At 36.0% G+C, this 16,863-nt stretch overlaps 1 protein-coding gene across 1 annotated transcript; it reads right to left on the bottom strand.

The window, feature by feature from the left end:
• Positions 1 to 3,089: 3,089 nt before the first annotated feature.
• Positions 3,090 to 15,352, bottom strand: LOC128016869 (lysophosphatidylcholine acyltransferase 2). Its single transcript, XM_052601728.1, has 14 exons — positions 14,900 to 15,352; positions 13,896 to 14,038; positions 12,988 to 13,205; positions 12,717 to 12,829; positions 12,293 to 12,353; positions 11,430 to 11,488; positions 11,107 to 11,141; positions 10,630 to 10,684; positions 10,383 to 10,465; positions 10,122 to 10,247; positions 9,830 to 9,983; positions 9,533 to 9,631; positions 8,986 to 9,127; positions 3,090 to 3,591 (listed from the first exon to the last, which is right to left on the bottom strand). Exons 1-14 carry the CDS (start codon positions 15,008 to 15,010, stop codon positions 3,404 to 3,406), a joined length of 1,587 nt encoding a protein of 528 aa, XP_052457688.1. The 5' UTR covers positions 15,011 to 15,352; the 3' UTR covers positions 3,090 to 3,403.
• Positions 15,353 to 16,863: the final 1,511 nt, after the last annotated feature.

The raw sequence follows: 16,863 nt of genomic DNA, 5'->3' as shown, positions 1-16,863 counted from the left end.
AAGTCTAAGGGAGATAAAAAGAAAAAGGAAAGATGCAGTATGCGGTCTCCTTCTAAGGGAAAAAGTTTTTGCTGTATACATTGTCTACACATGCAATGGGAGTGAAGAGTCCGTGATTTGCAGCTATTTTGCAACCCGTCAATTAGCAGTGTAGCCTGTCGGCGCTGACCTTTTCAGACGAGCCCCCGATCTGCCCCCTCATCTATTCCAACACAGACCGCCCAGCCAAAGCCCTAACAGCTAACACTTGTTTAGTGTTGTGAAAATAAAACCTAATTACTTTGAGCTGATTGTCCACAATTTGACTAGGCAGACTCACCTCAGGCTGAAATAAAAATAAATGCTGCAATATTGTGAGCAAAAGAAGGGAGAATGTGAGCATGAGAGCAAGAAGGGCGGACATGGAGATGGAGCAAAAGACGGAGAGAAAGAAACAGTAACAATAATGAGACTTAATTGATACCCTGCAATCTCAACAATTGTGATTCCAATTAAATGCCCCCCTCATGTTTGAACAGGTTAAAACAAATTGGCTGTGGAAATCACAGCTGGTTATCACAGCGTGTGAAGACTTTAATGAAGTGAGTGTAATCCCATCCTTCATACTGTTGTATCGGATGAGAGAGAGAGAGAGAGAGAGAGAGAGAGAGAGAGAACATTACCTTTCCATTAGACATCATCATATCATCGTCCCAGACCTGCCCTTTGATGATATTATATTGACAAAAGCACTCTTAGTCACTCGCAGAGTACACTTACTGATTGATTTGGTTTTGATATTCTGCAGCTCAGCACAACAGAAGGTACATTACAGAAACCACTTAATGATGAAATTATTTCTCCTTTACCAACCTCCTTTATAATATTAGAAAGGACAGATAGCCTGTTTCATCCTATGTTGATGACAATACGTTGGCAGGAACTGTGTTTGACTTTATGCTAAATCAGTGTAATTCTAAGGCCTTGTTCTAAATGGTGTTCTGGCAGTGTTGCAATGGCTTCATCAGTAAACTGAATCCTACAACAGTGTCTACTGAGTTAACTCCCTTTGCGTGATCTTTGAAGGCAGCATAGATTTATCCTGCTCTGCCTATGATTTTACTATCCTATGCACTTGATTCTGTAACAGGTGAGCTAAAAAAATAAATAATAATAATAATAATAATAATAATAATAATATATATATATATATATATATATATATATATATATATATATATAATTAGTTGGGCCTATCATCAATGCTCTCTCTATTTGTTTTATTCACAAAAAAAATATATATAATGAAAAAATGATGCTATACGTCTTAGAAGCCTGCCGTTTTGTGAGGTAACTACGTGCACAAACTCTGCCTGAGAAGTCATTGGCTATATGCCAGCGAGGCAATAAGTCTTCCTTCTGGATGCAGAGACAGGGTGTCTAGTCATTTTGAAGAAAAGTTATAGGCGGAGTTTGACTTTTATGCTTGGGTGAGGGACACCCACTGGCAGACGAGCCACGAGCACTTTTTTATGTTCTACATTTCATATATTTATATAACATATAGCCCATTCATCATTAAAAATACATAAAAAAAAAAACATGCCTAATGCAGAAAAGCCGACTCTTTATCCGAATTGCGTAGATGACCACTGTCCCTCTGATAGTTTTTAAGTCAAATCGTTCTGTATGTGCAGTAAAGAAAGACCTGAGAATCTGCCCTGTCACACTGAAGATCGGAGCCAGATTCTCCTAACTGAGAAACTTTCTGATGTAGTCAAACCAGTGGGCAGCGTGAGTGTAAACCGCAGTAGCCTAGTCTGAAAATGTTTAGACATTTGTCCTTCCGTAGCATACTTCATCTTTAAGTTTCTCAAGAAGAGTAATCGGCGATGCGATCGCACATTTCACAAGATCCACTTCAGCTGTCACAAGCCGACGGTGAATCATAAGACTTACGTAGGCTATTCATCACACGCCACACTCAAGGCCATCGCTTCTTCAGCCAGAAATTACTCAGTCCACCACATTTTATTAGCGGCTTTATTAAAAAACAAGAACGAATTTTGTTAACTTGTTTGTTAGAGTCGCGACTCGCGTGGATATGACTTTAATTAATTTAGCACAAAATGTACTAAATGTACTTATTCTTATTCTACTAAAACAATATGATAATACAAATAAAATAAGAAAATGTGAATCCTTTAATTTGTATATTTTATTCATAGCTCAGATAATATCATTATGACTGACTGAGTAACAGCACAGGAGGTGAAACTTCACCTCTGACCTGCCCCAAGACAGACCCCCCCCCCCCACCTCCCCCCGTCTCAATTAGCCTATATGATATTTTAGAATCACTTGCCTTTACTGCAGAAAAGTGACAAAGTGGATATTAATTAATTCTGTATACATTTATTGTGAAACCCATATCCACACTCTCAATGACATAAAAGCAGAAGGATGCACATCTAAAAATATTTTGCAAATTCACTAAAGATTTTGATCAGTTTCTTTAGAAACAAGGGGCGGTTTATTGAAACGATTAGCTTACGGTATATACTAGGAGTTGCTGTCCCCTAGTGGAAGTTTTCGGTATGAAAGTATTTGTTAGCAAGCTGCTAATCAGCAGTTTTTCTTTCATTATCTCCTGATAATTAACAAGAACAAATTCAGATTTGCAACCTGTATTGCTAAATAAATACCACTGCAGTGGAATCATTTGGAACCAAGCCCTGTGGTGCATGCTACCGTGGGTGTGTTGTGTTGCCTGTTTGCTCACAAATTGGCCTATTTTCAGTGGATGCAACAGAGTATTAGTCTAAACAAGCAGCAGGGACAGAATGCTAACTCAGCAACATCTCCTCTCAGTGGGAATACAAATAAAAACAAGATGCAAAGCAAAACCTTTGATCACAACTCACTTTCTGTACCAAAGTCCCTGAGCAGAAAGAAGAAAAAAATTAAGAATCTCTTTTGTAATATATATGAATAAAAAAAATAATAAAAGATTCTCCATAAAACCGTATTGAGAGGCCTGTGCTGAAAGCATATGATCTCCAATATAATCAGAAAATAACTATTTTCTTTTCAAATGAGATATTACCAAACAGTTTTTTATTTTTTATTAGACTTAATATGAAAACAAAACTGTGTTTGGATTACAAGCTTCATGTCTAAAAGTGGATGTCTAAAAGAAAATGAACATTTTAGCTGCATCAGAATAAGGAATGTTTTAGTATGCCTATATTTTTGTAAACTCTGATCAGAAAGCCTTTAAGTAAACCACTGAATAGTTCATGAGATACTTGGTGGTGTTAACTGCCGACAGGGCATATGCTTGTGTACAAAAATCTTCTGCCCAAGCTTAAGGCACGTGATCAAATGGCATGGCAGAATGTGAACCTTATGGCTGCATGCTGTGTCAGTCATCTTTCTTATCAGAGGCACTGTCCTCCTGGAGGTTATTATGAGAAGCAGTACAGCAGTGAGACAAACTGGCATCAAAGTCTGGCTCCTCCCCCTGGAGACCCTGGTAACGCTGTAGCTCGATGTAGGTGGTGAAGAGCTTGGCATACTCCGGGTGGGTGAGAGCGAAGGAACAAAACTCATCTGAGAGACAAATGGAGACAGGAAAATTAATGCAGATTTATTTACTCAAAAAGAAAACAAAAGTAACAAGTAAGGCACTTGGCGGGCAGTAATGAATGAATAATGCTGTAAATATGCTATGACAAATAGCATATTTATATCAGACACTGTGTGAAAACATCCTTGAATTAATTTGGCATGCAGCTGATCGCCTGAAATCAACTCACACTTCATGACAAGTTCCGCCAACTACTACAAAAGACCAGCTATCGTCAACCTTAAAAACTGATAGATTAGATGAATAACAAACCTTCACTTGAAAGTGTTCATGATTCTACACACACATAGGCATTTACATACATAGCATTTGCTTGTTGAATGCACCCAACAGATAGCCAAAGGTCAAGATTCAGTTCAGACAGGATCATGACATGATATTACCTGTATTAAGGAATTTGAACTGTGGCATTAATTAGATTGCCAAGTCAAGCCAAGTTAAATCCATGTTTTAAAAGCAACTTCATCTGTAATTCTTGCATTATTGAGTTCTCACTGAGAAGTATTTAAACCTTTATTGGAAAAAGTATGGTAAATATATTTTTAAATCAATAAGATCAAGTTTAATAAAGATTATGTTGTTATAATGGAATTAAGCATTGAGCAATTTGCTTAATACAACCTAAACAGGCAACCACAGTTAAAATTGCCATTGTTAGGCGTGTGTGTAGTTCAGTTCAGTCTTACAAGCTAAAATTTCATCTCACAGCTTAAAAAAATCTGCCAAACTAGACAACTACTCTCACAGTTCCTGTGAATTGTGTGTATATGTACAAATATAAAAAACCACTGAACATACTGTACAACACGCACATATAGGCTGTATCCGAAAACTTGCCTCGGTGCCATATCAGGCAATGACTTTGCAGGCAGGGTTTTTGCATGAAGGCACCTCATGAAACTGATTTTGGACAGGCTTGTGAGGCAGATTAACGGTTTGATGATTTACAGCAAAATATATAGAGAGCTTTGGTGATAACTAAATGGATATTTATGCCTTCCTATCTTCAAATGCGTCCTCCGAAGGCAGCATTTTTCAGTTTTTAGAATGCTGCCTTACATGCACTCACACACACACACACACACACACACAGAGAGAGAGATATATACAGTATTTTCCGCACTATAAGGTGCACTTAAAAGCCTTTAATTTTCTCCAAAAAAAAAAACAACAACAGTGTGCCTTATAATCCGGAGTGCCTTATATATGGATCAAGGCGCTCTGTCATAATGTTGACATTCCCTTTAGCACAGCTCCATCTAGTGGATGCATAACACAAACCCAGTCGAACGTTTGACTGCAGTATTTTATATTCTATGCGCTTTATAATGTGGTGAGCCCTACATATGAAAACAGTTCTAAAATAGACCATTCATTGAAGGTGGGCCTTATATTGCGGTGCGCCTTATAGAGCGGAAAATAAGGTGTATAAATAAATAAATATATATATATATATATATATATATATATATATATATATATATATATATATATATATATATATATATATATATATACATATATTTAGGGATGGCACGGTTCGCTGAAAAAAATCGAACCGTTCGGTTTACCACACACGGTTCGCACGCGATGGGACCGCGGTTCAATTTAAATCTGACATAGCATGTACAACACATTACAATATTCAATTTCTGTAATCAATATAGCCTACCAGTCAACAGTTTTTGAACAGTAAGATTTTTTATGTTTTTAAAGCTGCAGTAGGTAACTTTTGTAAAAATATATTTTTTACATATTTGTGAAACCTGTCATTATGTCCTGACAGTAGAATATGAGACAGATAATCTGTGAAAAAATCAAGCTCCTCTGGCTCCTCCCAATGGTCCTATTGCCATTTGCAGAAAGTCATGCGCTCCCGGTAAAAAACAACCAATCAGAGCTGCGGTCTGTAACTTTGTTTGTGTTCAAAATGTAGAAAAATGAACATAATAAGCGAGTACACCATGAATCCATTTTCCAAACCGTGTTTTTAGCTTGTCCTGAATCACTAGGGTGCACCTATAAGAAGTGTTTATATTCTGACTATTTTAGATTGCATCGGGGGTACCGCGGCGGAGTAACCCAGTACCTTTGTGATTCTTCATAGACATAAACAGAGAGAAGTAGTTCCGGCTACGATGTTCTTCTGCAAGACGCAAGCAGTTCTGTTTATTAACCGCTAGAGTGTCAAAAGTTACCGACTGCAGCTTTAAAGAAGTCTCTTCTGCTCACCAAGCCTGCATTTATTTAATCAAAAGTACAGCAAAAGCAGTAAAATTGTGAAATATTTTTACTATTTAAAATAACAGTTTTCTATTTGAATTTATTGTAAAATATAATTTATTCCTGTGATCAAAGCTGAATTTTCAGCATCATTACACCAGTCTTCAGTGTCACATCCTTCAGAAATCATTCTAATATGCTGATTTGCTGATTATCAGTATTTAAAACAGACAAGTAAATTTTTCAGTATTCTTTGATGAATAGAAGGATCCAAAAATCTGCATTTATGTGAAACAAAAGCTTTCGCAACAAAATACCCTATACCAGTGGTTTTCAACCTGTGGTCCGCGGCCCCCTAGTGGGCCGCGGTGGTATTGCAGGTGGGCCGCCAATTATTTTCTGTTCATTTCCAGTCCATTCTAGGGCTGTGCGATTAAAAGAAAACGTCCTAAAATCACGATTTGAGCGTGCGCATATGCCTAACTCCAGGTTCACACACTGTCTGTGATGCGCCTTTTTTTCTGAGCCAATGTTGACGGATCAGAGCGTTCTCACTGCGGTAAAAGGCTAGAAATAAAACGTGCGAAAATAATTCATGTCTAACACATGAGCATAGAGTGAATTTGTTAGTGAACAGGATGCAGTTTAAGTGAGAGGAGACACGTTTTAAGTGTGCACACTCTCTCCTCGCAAAGCAGCGTGTATCTGAGCAAGCACGACCGGTTTTGTGACAGAGCAAAGGAAATCTGCTGCGAACAGAGAGATTCGCACTCGTGCATTATTTTAATGTGCTTTCGCGTTATATTTATGCGCTCTCACTGCTGACCGCATACACATACTGTATACACACTGCAAACACCTGAGGCACCGCTACAATTAATGAGCTCTATGAACAATGCATGGCAAAAAAGAAAAAAAGTCCCTGTATATAGGATTTTTTATTTATTTATTTTTTTTGCCACAAGTCTATACATTTTTTTACATCTTCACTATAGTGATAATTTTGACTTATGTCTGTTCTAGAGATGTTACAACTTTTTGATAAAGCTCTGATTGGTTTTCTTTTGGAAATATGTTTCAAATTAATCCTGAATGCATTTATGACTGTAAAAGCACAATTGCAAAATTGATCAAAAAAATCGCGATAGTTTTTTTTTTTTTTTTTTTTTTTGTCCATATCGCACAGCCCTAGTTTATTCAATAAATATAGTTTAAAATCTAGCTTCTGAGTACTAAGTTATTAACCCAACAATAGCGGAGTCAGTTAATTTTTTTGAAGTGGGCCGCGCAAACATATGTGTTTGGTTGTGTGGGCCGCGAGTTGAAAAAGGTTGGGAACCACTGCCCTATACCATTCAAAAGTTTAGAGTCTATTTTTTTTGTCAATTTTTTGGAAAAAAAATTATAGAAATGAATACTTTTATTTAGATAGGATTCTTTAAATTGAACAAAAGTGATGATAAAGACATGATTTTTACCAAAGATTTCTATTTCAGATAAATGCTGTTCTTCTGAATTTTCTATTCATCAAAGAAACCTGAAAAATTCTACTCAGCTGTTTTTTTTTTTTTTTAGCAGCAATTTTAAAATATCAGAATTATTTTTGAAAAATCGTGTGACTGGAGTAATGATTTAAAAAAATTTAAAATCTTTAAAAAGCTTTAAAATCTCAATAAATTACATTTAGAAATATATTCAAATAGAAAAGTTTTTTTTAAATAGGCTAGTAAAAAAATCTAAATACTGCTTTACTGTAATTTGGATCAAATAAATGCAGGCTTGGTGAACAGAAGAGACTTCTTTAAAAAAAAAAAAACAAGTTTACTGTTCAAAAACATATTTTATCTAATGTCTAGCTTTTAATTGGCGTAGAAATATTTAACTGCTGGACAACAACATATAATAATGATTTGTTTATATACAACAAATATTGTTTTTTTTCATCACATATTAATAAGGCAGGATAGATTCTATAAATGCAATTAGCACTGCATTGTTCATATACTTTGTTTATCACCTGCTGGAGATGACTCGAAAAACCATATATTGTCGCAATCGTATGTTTAATGTGTCTGTTTTTCTGTGAAAACAACTGTTTTCATACAGCAATATCTCAATAGCTGGATGCTTTTGCCCATATTAGGAGTTTCCTGGTATGACTTTCTGCACGAGAGCACCCTCCAGTTTTGAGTATGAATGAAGCAAACACTTCAGCGCTCCTTTATGTTCATCTCACCTTCTGGGTCCGAATAAAATATCATTTCATGCGCCGACTATCCTGTCTCTTTGAGTTTAAATCTATATTTACTCACACCAGCTCCTGAAAACCTCCATTCAAACACACTTGACCGAAAAAGTGAGTGGGACAACTTTCCGTGATATTAAAAGTCAGGGGGACACGTCCCCCGTGTCCACCGCGTAATCTACGCCCTTGTAAATATGGTATGTTAATATGGTATGGTAGAACGTAAAACAAACTGGGTTCAGTTAATATATGTTTTGGCTACCCAGACATTACAACAACGGCGATGAGAGAAAAAAAACCTTGGAAAAACCATTCACTTTTGTTTAACACTATTGCCGTATGATGTGCATTCTCTTAAAGTGACAGTCTTTATATTAATCGAGCAATAACAACAAATAAATCACTCACTGCTCTTGATTAAAAAGCTTTTGTAACTTTAATAAAGAACAATCTTTAATTTATAGAGTCAAATATGCAATGCTGTTTTACAAAAAACAAAAAACTGAAAATCACTGTTTATTTTTTGTTTCTTTACTCTATTGTATTTATTTGTGCTGTTGCTCATAGTTGGATATAATATTCTCTTTATTTATTTATTTTATTAGAAAGTATGGTTTTTCCATAAACATAGCACATACCGAACTGTACCGAAACCGTAACTAAAACCGTGAAACAGACCGAACCATGAAAAAGTTGAACCGTGCCACCCCTAATATATATATATATATATATATATATATATATATAATGTGTGTGTGTGACAGCCGACAGATCTCTTGATTATAATAATAGTATGTTATTTAGTTGTTGGATACATTTTTTATACCATGGTTAAATGTGACTGACAGTCTTATCACTGTGGTAGATGCTGTACAGTTGGCATACATACCATATGTTATGTGTCCTGATCCATCTGCATCAATTTCTTTGAAGAGGCTGTGGACCTCAAGATCACATACTCCAAGAGCAGAACGTAGCAGACCGCTAAACTCCTCTTGTGTGATACAGTTGTCCTCATCAATATCAAACAGCTGCAAAAGGAATTCAGAACACAACTAGAAATCTATCTGCCTCACATATATATATATATATATATATATATATATATATATATATATATATATATATATATATATATATATATATATATGAACACTTTTTGACAATAAAACACAGAGTAGTAGTCCCCCATAGCAATGTTCTACATGTTTCTTTTTGCAATTTTGAGGTTTTTTTTTTTTTTGTAAACAACTTCAAGATGTGAACAACCACTGACACTTCAGTACTAATATGATTTACCCTCGTAACCACACCATACAATGTCTTCTTTGAGTCTTTATCAAATTAAATCTTTTAATTTCTGCACAATCACATTCAGAAAATTCATGATGGTATTTTTTTCACAGTAACATAAGTGCTATTTGTGACATCATTACCTTAAAAGCAGTCTGAATGACTTCCTCATTATTAGCTGGGCGGCAAAGAACTGTGACACCAATGACATACTCTCTGAAATCAATTGTGCCATCGCCATTCTACAACAACAAACAGGCCACAATGTGAATGAAATATAATACTGTTTGATTCATCCAGTACCATAGATTTAGATTTGCTGTTTTTGAAATATGAAGACTGAAAATAAAACAGATTTGTCAGAGTATTTCATACATTCAGCTTATTTTCTGGATCTAAGCGGTGCTGTTTTCCATATGGCTAGTTATGGACATACTCACCCTGTCAAACAGAGCAAAGAGCTCCTGTAGAGCTGGGCTGATGGGTAGTTTGAGAAAGCTGGAAAACTCCTCAATTGTGATCCTCCCGCCTTTGCAAGAACAGGCTATGTTGGCAAAACTCTCCAATTCCTTCTTCACATTGTCCCATTTTAATCTAAATTTACAACAGACACAGAGATTGTAAGCTTAAACTACAACATGCTTAAATTATTATGTGTCATGTGGGCTAACAGTCTCAAAACGTTTACTAATGCCAAGGATATGCATTTTTTAATACTATATACAGTCATACTCCAACTTCCTGCTGATCTTGGTAAACTCCACAAGACCTGCCTCCATAGGCAGAGTCAGTTCTCCAGCTGCAATCATCAGACGACAATCTTCGTAGGTGTGGTCTGTGACCGGCAGTCTCAGAGACCTAGTGACAGAGTGAGAAATTATGAAACAGTCATTAACAGTGAAATATCGTATTGTGCACACACATTGTAAATATCAATTCAAATCATATTCTAAAGACACCAGAGAAAAATAAATAGCAACAAGGCATGCTTACTCAGCCATCACAGCTCTCACTGACTGAGCAAACTTGAAAGGACACTTTTTCTCCATCTCAGTGGGAATTTGAGGAGGCAGAAACTAAAACACAAACACAATACATTCTGTATATAGACTAGAATACTTCACTTTTTGGAGATTAGCTGTATATGGTGTGAGGGATTAGGTTGTCATTCATGTTTCTTCAACAAAGGTGCAAAAAGCTGAGAATATTATTATGAAATACACAAATGTTTCTCACAGACCTCAACCTCCACTGTAGTATAGAGCTGACAGAGTGTGAGCAGCAGTAGTCTGGCCCTAAAACAGGAACTAGTGGTGAGGTTCCAAACCAAACAGCATTTCAGGAAGCACTGCTCTCTTTATATGCATGACTGTGCAACTGCATTTCTTGTACTATAAAAGGGTCTTAAAACCAAGCTTATCTAAGAAAACAATCTACAACACTATACATGCAGAGATGTCTGAATGTGTGAGGAAGAAAATGAGAATATAGTCAGACAGCACGCTATTTTCCTTTTGTATTCGAATATAACTTTTATCTCTATTTGCCTTATCTTAAATTCCAATAGACCAATGAAAGTTTGTTTCTTGCAACATTATCTGCAAGCCTGGCATGTGAATCTGAATTATGACTTCTTTGTTGCAACAGTGATTGGAAAAGGCCTAATTTTGGAAGCATTTCATCACTTTTGGCTTTGTTTATGTTTATCATCACTTACGATTTTGGGCCCTGCCACGTCCATGTGACGGTGTCCTGTAAATATTAAAAAGACAAACTTTTGCAAGAACTCTTAAAGAGGAACGAACATTAAACTATTCACACAGGAGCATCAGACTGAAAGACTTCAGGAGCCTATAGTTTGCTAGCTGGCCTATACATTTGTTATGCTAATTTCATGGTTTACCTACAGTACCATCTTCTTGGTTATTTATGGATTTGCATGTTACAGTTTTTGTGTTACTCCATTGTGTTTGCATTTGACACACCACCATTTGAGGCATCATGACAACAGTATATGACTTCTGTTGAATTCATACTGACCAACTTATTTGGGTATCTGATCAGAATAGGCTGTACTGGGACCCCTGGGACAAAGGCACCTTTGGAGGCAAAGAGAATAGCACATAAGCAGCTTTCATTCATTCTCTTTGTTCTTTTTGTACTGTGTAGCCTAAAACACTGCTCGGTACAACAGTTCCATCTGTTTTCTTTATGGAGTCATATGCTTCAGTAAACAATTCAATCCCTGTCTGTCATAATACCATGCCCTACATATCAGGTCACAGCTATTTGACTGGTTCTCAAGTGGACAATCAATAATTATCAATTAAGTAAACTAAATAACTGTAAAATATAATTATTAAATATAAAATAACTGACCCACTAAATTAATGAAGCCTACTGCAAACAGAGTTAAATATATATATATATATATATATATATATATATATATATATATATATATATATATATATATATATATATATATATATATATATATATATATATAAAATTATAAAAAGTAAAGTATTAGAGGTGTGGATAGTCACAAAACTCCCTCTCTTTTATGTGCTGCTGGTTTTGCTGGCTGTGCACCAAAACAAACTGTAGAAATTGGAAACCCCTAATACCACAATAGTTACTTTTTCCATTCTCTTGTAAATGTTTTCATTATGAAAATGAGTTATCTAATGGGCAACAAGATTTTCATATAATGCTGTTCATAAACAACCTAGATTAAATACTACATTATGAACTTTTGCTAAAACAAACTATATATGTACTTTTTACGGTATCTGTAACACCTCAAGCAGATCTTAAAAGTTAATCTGCATTATCATAGTGTCCATATTATAATTAACAGCTACATAACAAACAAACTAAAATAAACATAATCTGCTTACCTTGTTTAAAGGTAATGAGACATGATCTGTTCGTACATGTTCCTTCAGGAAAAATGAGTACCTAAAAACAAAATAAAACCAGTGATATTTTCAGTGGTACCGTACTATCAAAACACAAATTGGTTTGTCTGATAAAAACACTTATTTCATATTCCTAATAATACAGTTGCTAAAACAAATTAAAAATACAGAATGTTGACACCAAACATTCTTTAGGAACCGGACATCCTTTATTTGAGGAAGTACAGGTCTAAGAGTAATTTCCTGCTTTTGAAGGGGAAAACACTTAAACTTGTTACTCTAATTTCACATTGTGAAATCCGCAAGTTATCATTTTTTAACCTATTGTAGAATTTTTTATTATTATTATACAAATTAGTTTTTTTCACAGACCTTTTATGATTCTTGAAGTGGAGACACTCACCTGTGGCCAGTGTCCGCCCGACTTTGCTCTGCGTTCAATCTCAAGGATAGTGTTTCTACGAGAGTCTGGATCTGTGCGTGAAACAAGCACTGGCTGCACACAGCGCAAAAACCCTGGGGAACATAATATAATATATCTTGGTCTGCCCTGGTTTTATTTTGGTTTGTTTCTTTGTGTTGATGGTGGTATTTGTTTCACAACTTTGCAGTAACTGATAAACAAAGCACACGTATGGTTTTGTGTAGATTGATATAGATGAAAATATCCATACTGCCAAAGATCGGTGCTTCCAGGGACTCTGAGCGGGAAACAGTCGAAGGTAGACCAGCTTCAATACAGACGATGGCATCAAAGAACGTAGAGTGGGGGGCCACAGCTAGAATGGGGGCCTCTACACTGCTGGCCTTCTTTCCCTTCACCACCACCCTGAAGCCCATGCCGAAGAAATACAGCCGGCCTAGAAAGGTCATCACTCTTTTGTGTATGAACCTGCCCACAAACGCACACAAAACACATGAAATCACACTGGGTAATGTCATCAGTGAATCCATCATACTGACACACGCACACACTCATAAGCACAAAAAGCTTTCTTTAACGGCTTAGACAACATGGCCTCATCGAGTGTCAGCTCAACATGTTACATCAGTTAGGAGAATAACCACATCCCTCCAACAGCCGCTCTACATCCTACGCTAAGACTTAATTAATCTGATCGGTGTGGTCAGTCTAAGAAGAAAGGAGTTAAATTAGCAAGAAACCATGTGGCCTGTTTGATAGAGAAATTTTAGTTAAACAGAATGGAAGGGCTTTGTAATGCAACAAATATTTATAACTGCTGATATGCAAACCACAAATTTCACATTACCAACTCTCACATCTAATTATAATACAGAGGAAACAAACACACACTAAAACACATAGACTCCCCCACCCACCCCACCCACAAACCTTTTTTTGCATGTAGCAAAAGGAACAAATCAGGAACTAAGACAAAACCAGAAAATGGTAGAAGGTAGCGCTATATGTAAGGTCAAGGTTTAAGGTTTAATGTGCTAGCGGTCAAGTTTAATAAGTAGGCCAGGAGAAAAAGTAGCACAAAAAAGGTGTATTTTAGTCTTGTGCTGAAATGTAGCAGGTGGGGTGTATCTGTGTGAGTGAAGAGGGATCAGTATATACCTTCTCCAGCCGGTCATGGGCTCCACTGCTCCTTTCAGAGACTGTCTGAATGTTATCACGACAGAAACCGGCCACATGATCATGAGAACGAGAAGCAAGAAAATGCCACGGAGCGGCACAAGGATGATTCCTAGAAGAAAACACTACACGCAGACATAAGAAAAAAATGAAATGGACACACACACACAATAAATGTAAAATATACCTTTTAAAAGAAAGACTGTCATGTAATTGGTTTAAGGGCAAAAAATAATTATGTAAAAAGTAAATTACCTCCAAGTTTAAAATATGAATAATCTTAAAAAAAAAATAATAATAATTATTGAATGAATACAGAGACCTGTTTGATACTTTTAATAAACTATTAGTTAACATGCAAATAAACTAGCACAACTTCCATCCTTGCTGTAGGATGACTTAAGTATTATGTAGACATGTAATGCATTATCTGAAAATAATTACACACCTTAAAACATTTATCAATCAATCAATCAATCAGATTCAAGCATTCGATAAACCCATAGTAGTATTAGTAGTATTAACAGTAATCTTATTAACCAATTTTAAACAAATATTTTTAACAAAAATATTAATAACTTTCTCTCTGCCACACGTTGTGAACTGCGTAACTGCGTGATTTCCCTTATTACAAAAACGGTAACACTGTTTGAAATTGTAACATCAAAGTAATAACATTACAACACTTTCTGCAGCATAAAGGCAATTGTGATTCTCATTTATTAACTAATCTGACAAATTAAACATTTGTTAAATGTGCGATTCATGTTCCCCATTCAACCACGTTCCCCAAGTTATTGTAAGAATAATCAAGATTAAGTGAGGTAGTAAGAAAGATCATTCAAAAAGTTAGATTAGAGGGAAACTAATCATTAGGCGAATCACATTAAATGTGGATAAATGTATATAGCCTACAACGTAGAATCGAATTTCTTAAGTGAAGAATAATACTGACAGGCATTTCATAAATGGAGAGCAGGACTCACTTTGATTTTATCGGCTTGTGTTAATTTTAGGTCGTGCACGAATGGGTTGATGACGGCCGGCAGCAGCAGGGAACGCTGTCTGGGCAGTGCGTTCGTTCTCTGAGGAGGCATCTTCACTTATCACAGCAGCGCTTCATGTGTCCAAACCTCTATCTACGAAGAGCTTCCTCTTTACACACCACAGGCACCACCTCACATATGACTCGAGCTCTAGCGGTCTGCGGATGTGTTTCATAATCTTCTGCCTAACTAGAAGAAATCTTTATCATATTCGCGTTGGACTAAACTTTGAGCATCCCAGGAGTCCAGACGAGTTTGGAGTCAAAGTCGAGTTTTTGTGTGTGCACTGGCTGCCTCGAAATGCGCTTATATATGTCCTGAAACGGTCTGTAAAGAGGGAGCTCAGTTGGTTTTTGAGACAAAGTGTGTTACACCCAGGCACGTGCACACATAGAAATCAAAGGGGGCTTGAGCACCTGCCCTTTTTATTCCTGGAGAGAAAGTGCCCTTTTTTCTGGGGTGTTTTTATTTTTATTTTTTATATATAATATATATGCCTGTTTGCGCACAGCTTCCCTGTCAAACAAATATATTTATTTAAGAATAGTATATCTAAATATCAGGTCAGGAGTTCTGAAGCGCTCATTGAGAACCGTTTCTGTCAGACGCGTCTGATTCGTCGAGAACCGAGGAGCTGATGATGATACTGCGCATGTGTGATTCAGTGTGAAGCAGACTGACTCACAGCTCGTCTGAACCGAACTGATTCTTTTGGTGATTGATTCTGAACTGATTCTGTGCTTATGTTATAAGCGCGGGTAAACTGAAGGCTTGCATTAAGGGCAGTCATCGCTAATGACATTACATCGAGCGCAAAAGAACCGGTGAACCGTTTTTTTTTTCCAACTGGTTTATTTGATCGAATTGTCCGAAAGAACCGGTTCACTTGAGCACCTGCTCCTTTGCCCCAAAAGTGCCCTTTTGTCAAAGCAAAATTTCCTCGAATTTTTTTTGTAATAACATACCCTTTTGTGAATGCCTGCCAACGCCCAATCATAATATTACTACAATTTATTAATAATAATTTAGTCGTAAATAAATTGACCAATATGATGACCTTTCACCTGACCGGGAAAATTCCTCAGGCCGCACGCGCATTTTTAATTGTATTTTCAGAACCGTGGCAGCTGGTAAGTGGTGTTTCATTCTCAGCGAAGTGATTTTGATGTTTATTTACTTATTATTATTTAACAAGAACGATGTGATGTGAGAACATGCAGATAAGTTGCTGTGTGTAGCCTGTAGTGTAGTAGTAACACTAGCGTGCTGTTTGAGGGAGGAAGGTTTCACAGGCATCGAGGGGTCTGGTCTTTTTTATGTTATTTGACTAAACTTTTATTATATTACAGTACTTATTTATTTTTTAACACGTTGAGTGCCTTAAAAATAATTATCACAACACTGGTAAGGCTTATTCAGATTTTCTCATTCTCTGAATTATCATTATAAAAATTCAGGAATTAATTATATAATTGTATTTTAAATGTGACGCAAATATTTTTTTTTTCTACAATAGCAACAGTGTTTACAACAGTAAGACCACTTTAGCCTGTAAACTCAATAATATCTCTCTGGAAATAAATGTAAAAATATCAATGTCAATAAAAAAATGCATGATATACCTGACATCAAAGTGCAGTGTGAAGGAGATGAATAACACATGTAGCCTGTCATTTGTTATAATAACAATAACAACTACAACAGTAATAATAATATTAATCACTTTATTCCAGTGGATCAGTTTTTTTATGTTTTGTATCAATATTTAAGGTGGACTTATTGATTAGGTGCAAGAGTAGTAGTGATGGTTAAAATAATAGATTAATGCTGAAACAGAGAAGAAAAAGCCATCAGGTTGGGACAATTTAAGACATTTCAGTTTCTAATCCCAGAGCTATTATTAT

This window comes from Carassius gibelio, chromosome A7, assembly GCF_023724105.1.
Source record: "Carassius gibelio isolate Cgi1373 ecotype wild population from Czech Republic chromosome A7, carGib1.2-hapl.c, whole genome shotgun sequence".
Taxonomy (NCBI): Eukaryota; Metazoa; Chordata; class Actinopteri; order Cypriniformes; family Cyprinidae; genus Carassius; species Carassius gibelio.
This window is presented reverse-complemented; position numbering and strand designations above follow the sequence as displayed.

Bases quoted from the DNA above. Each gene is read 5' to 3' on its own strand.
- LOC128016869 (XM_052601728.1), bottom strand. From the start codon at position 15,010: ATGCCTCCTCAGAGAACGAACGCACTGCCCAGACAGCGTTCCCTGCTG. The intron at 12,830-12,987 runs GTATGGATATTT...TATGTTCCCCAG, and splicing joins GGAAGCACCGATCTTTGGCA to GGTTTTTGCGCTGTGTGCAG. The intron at 9,632-9,829 runs GTGAGTATGTCC...TTGTTGTTGTAG, and splicing joins TCTTTGCTCTGTTTGACAGG to AATGGCGATGGCACAATTGA.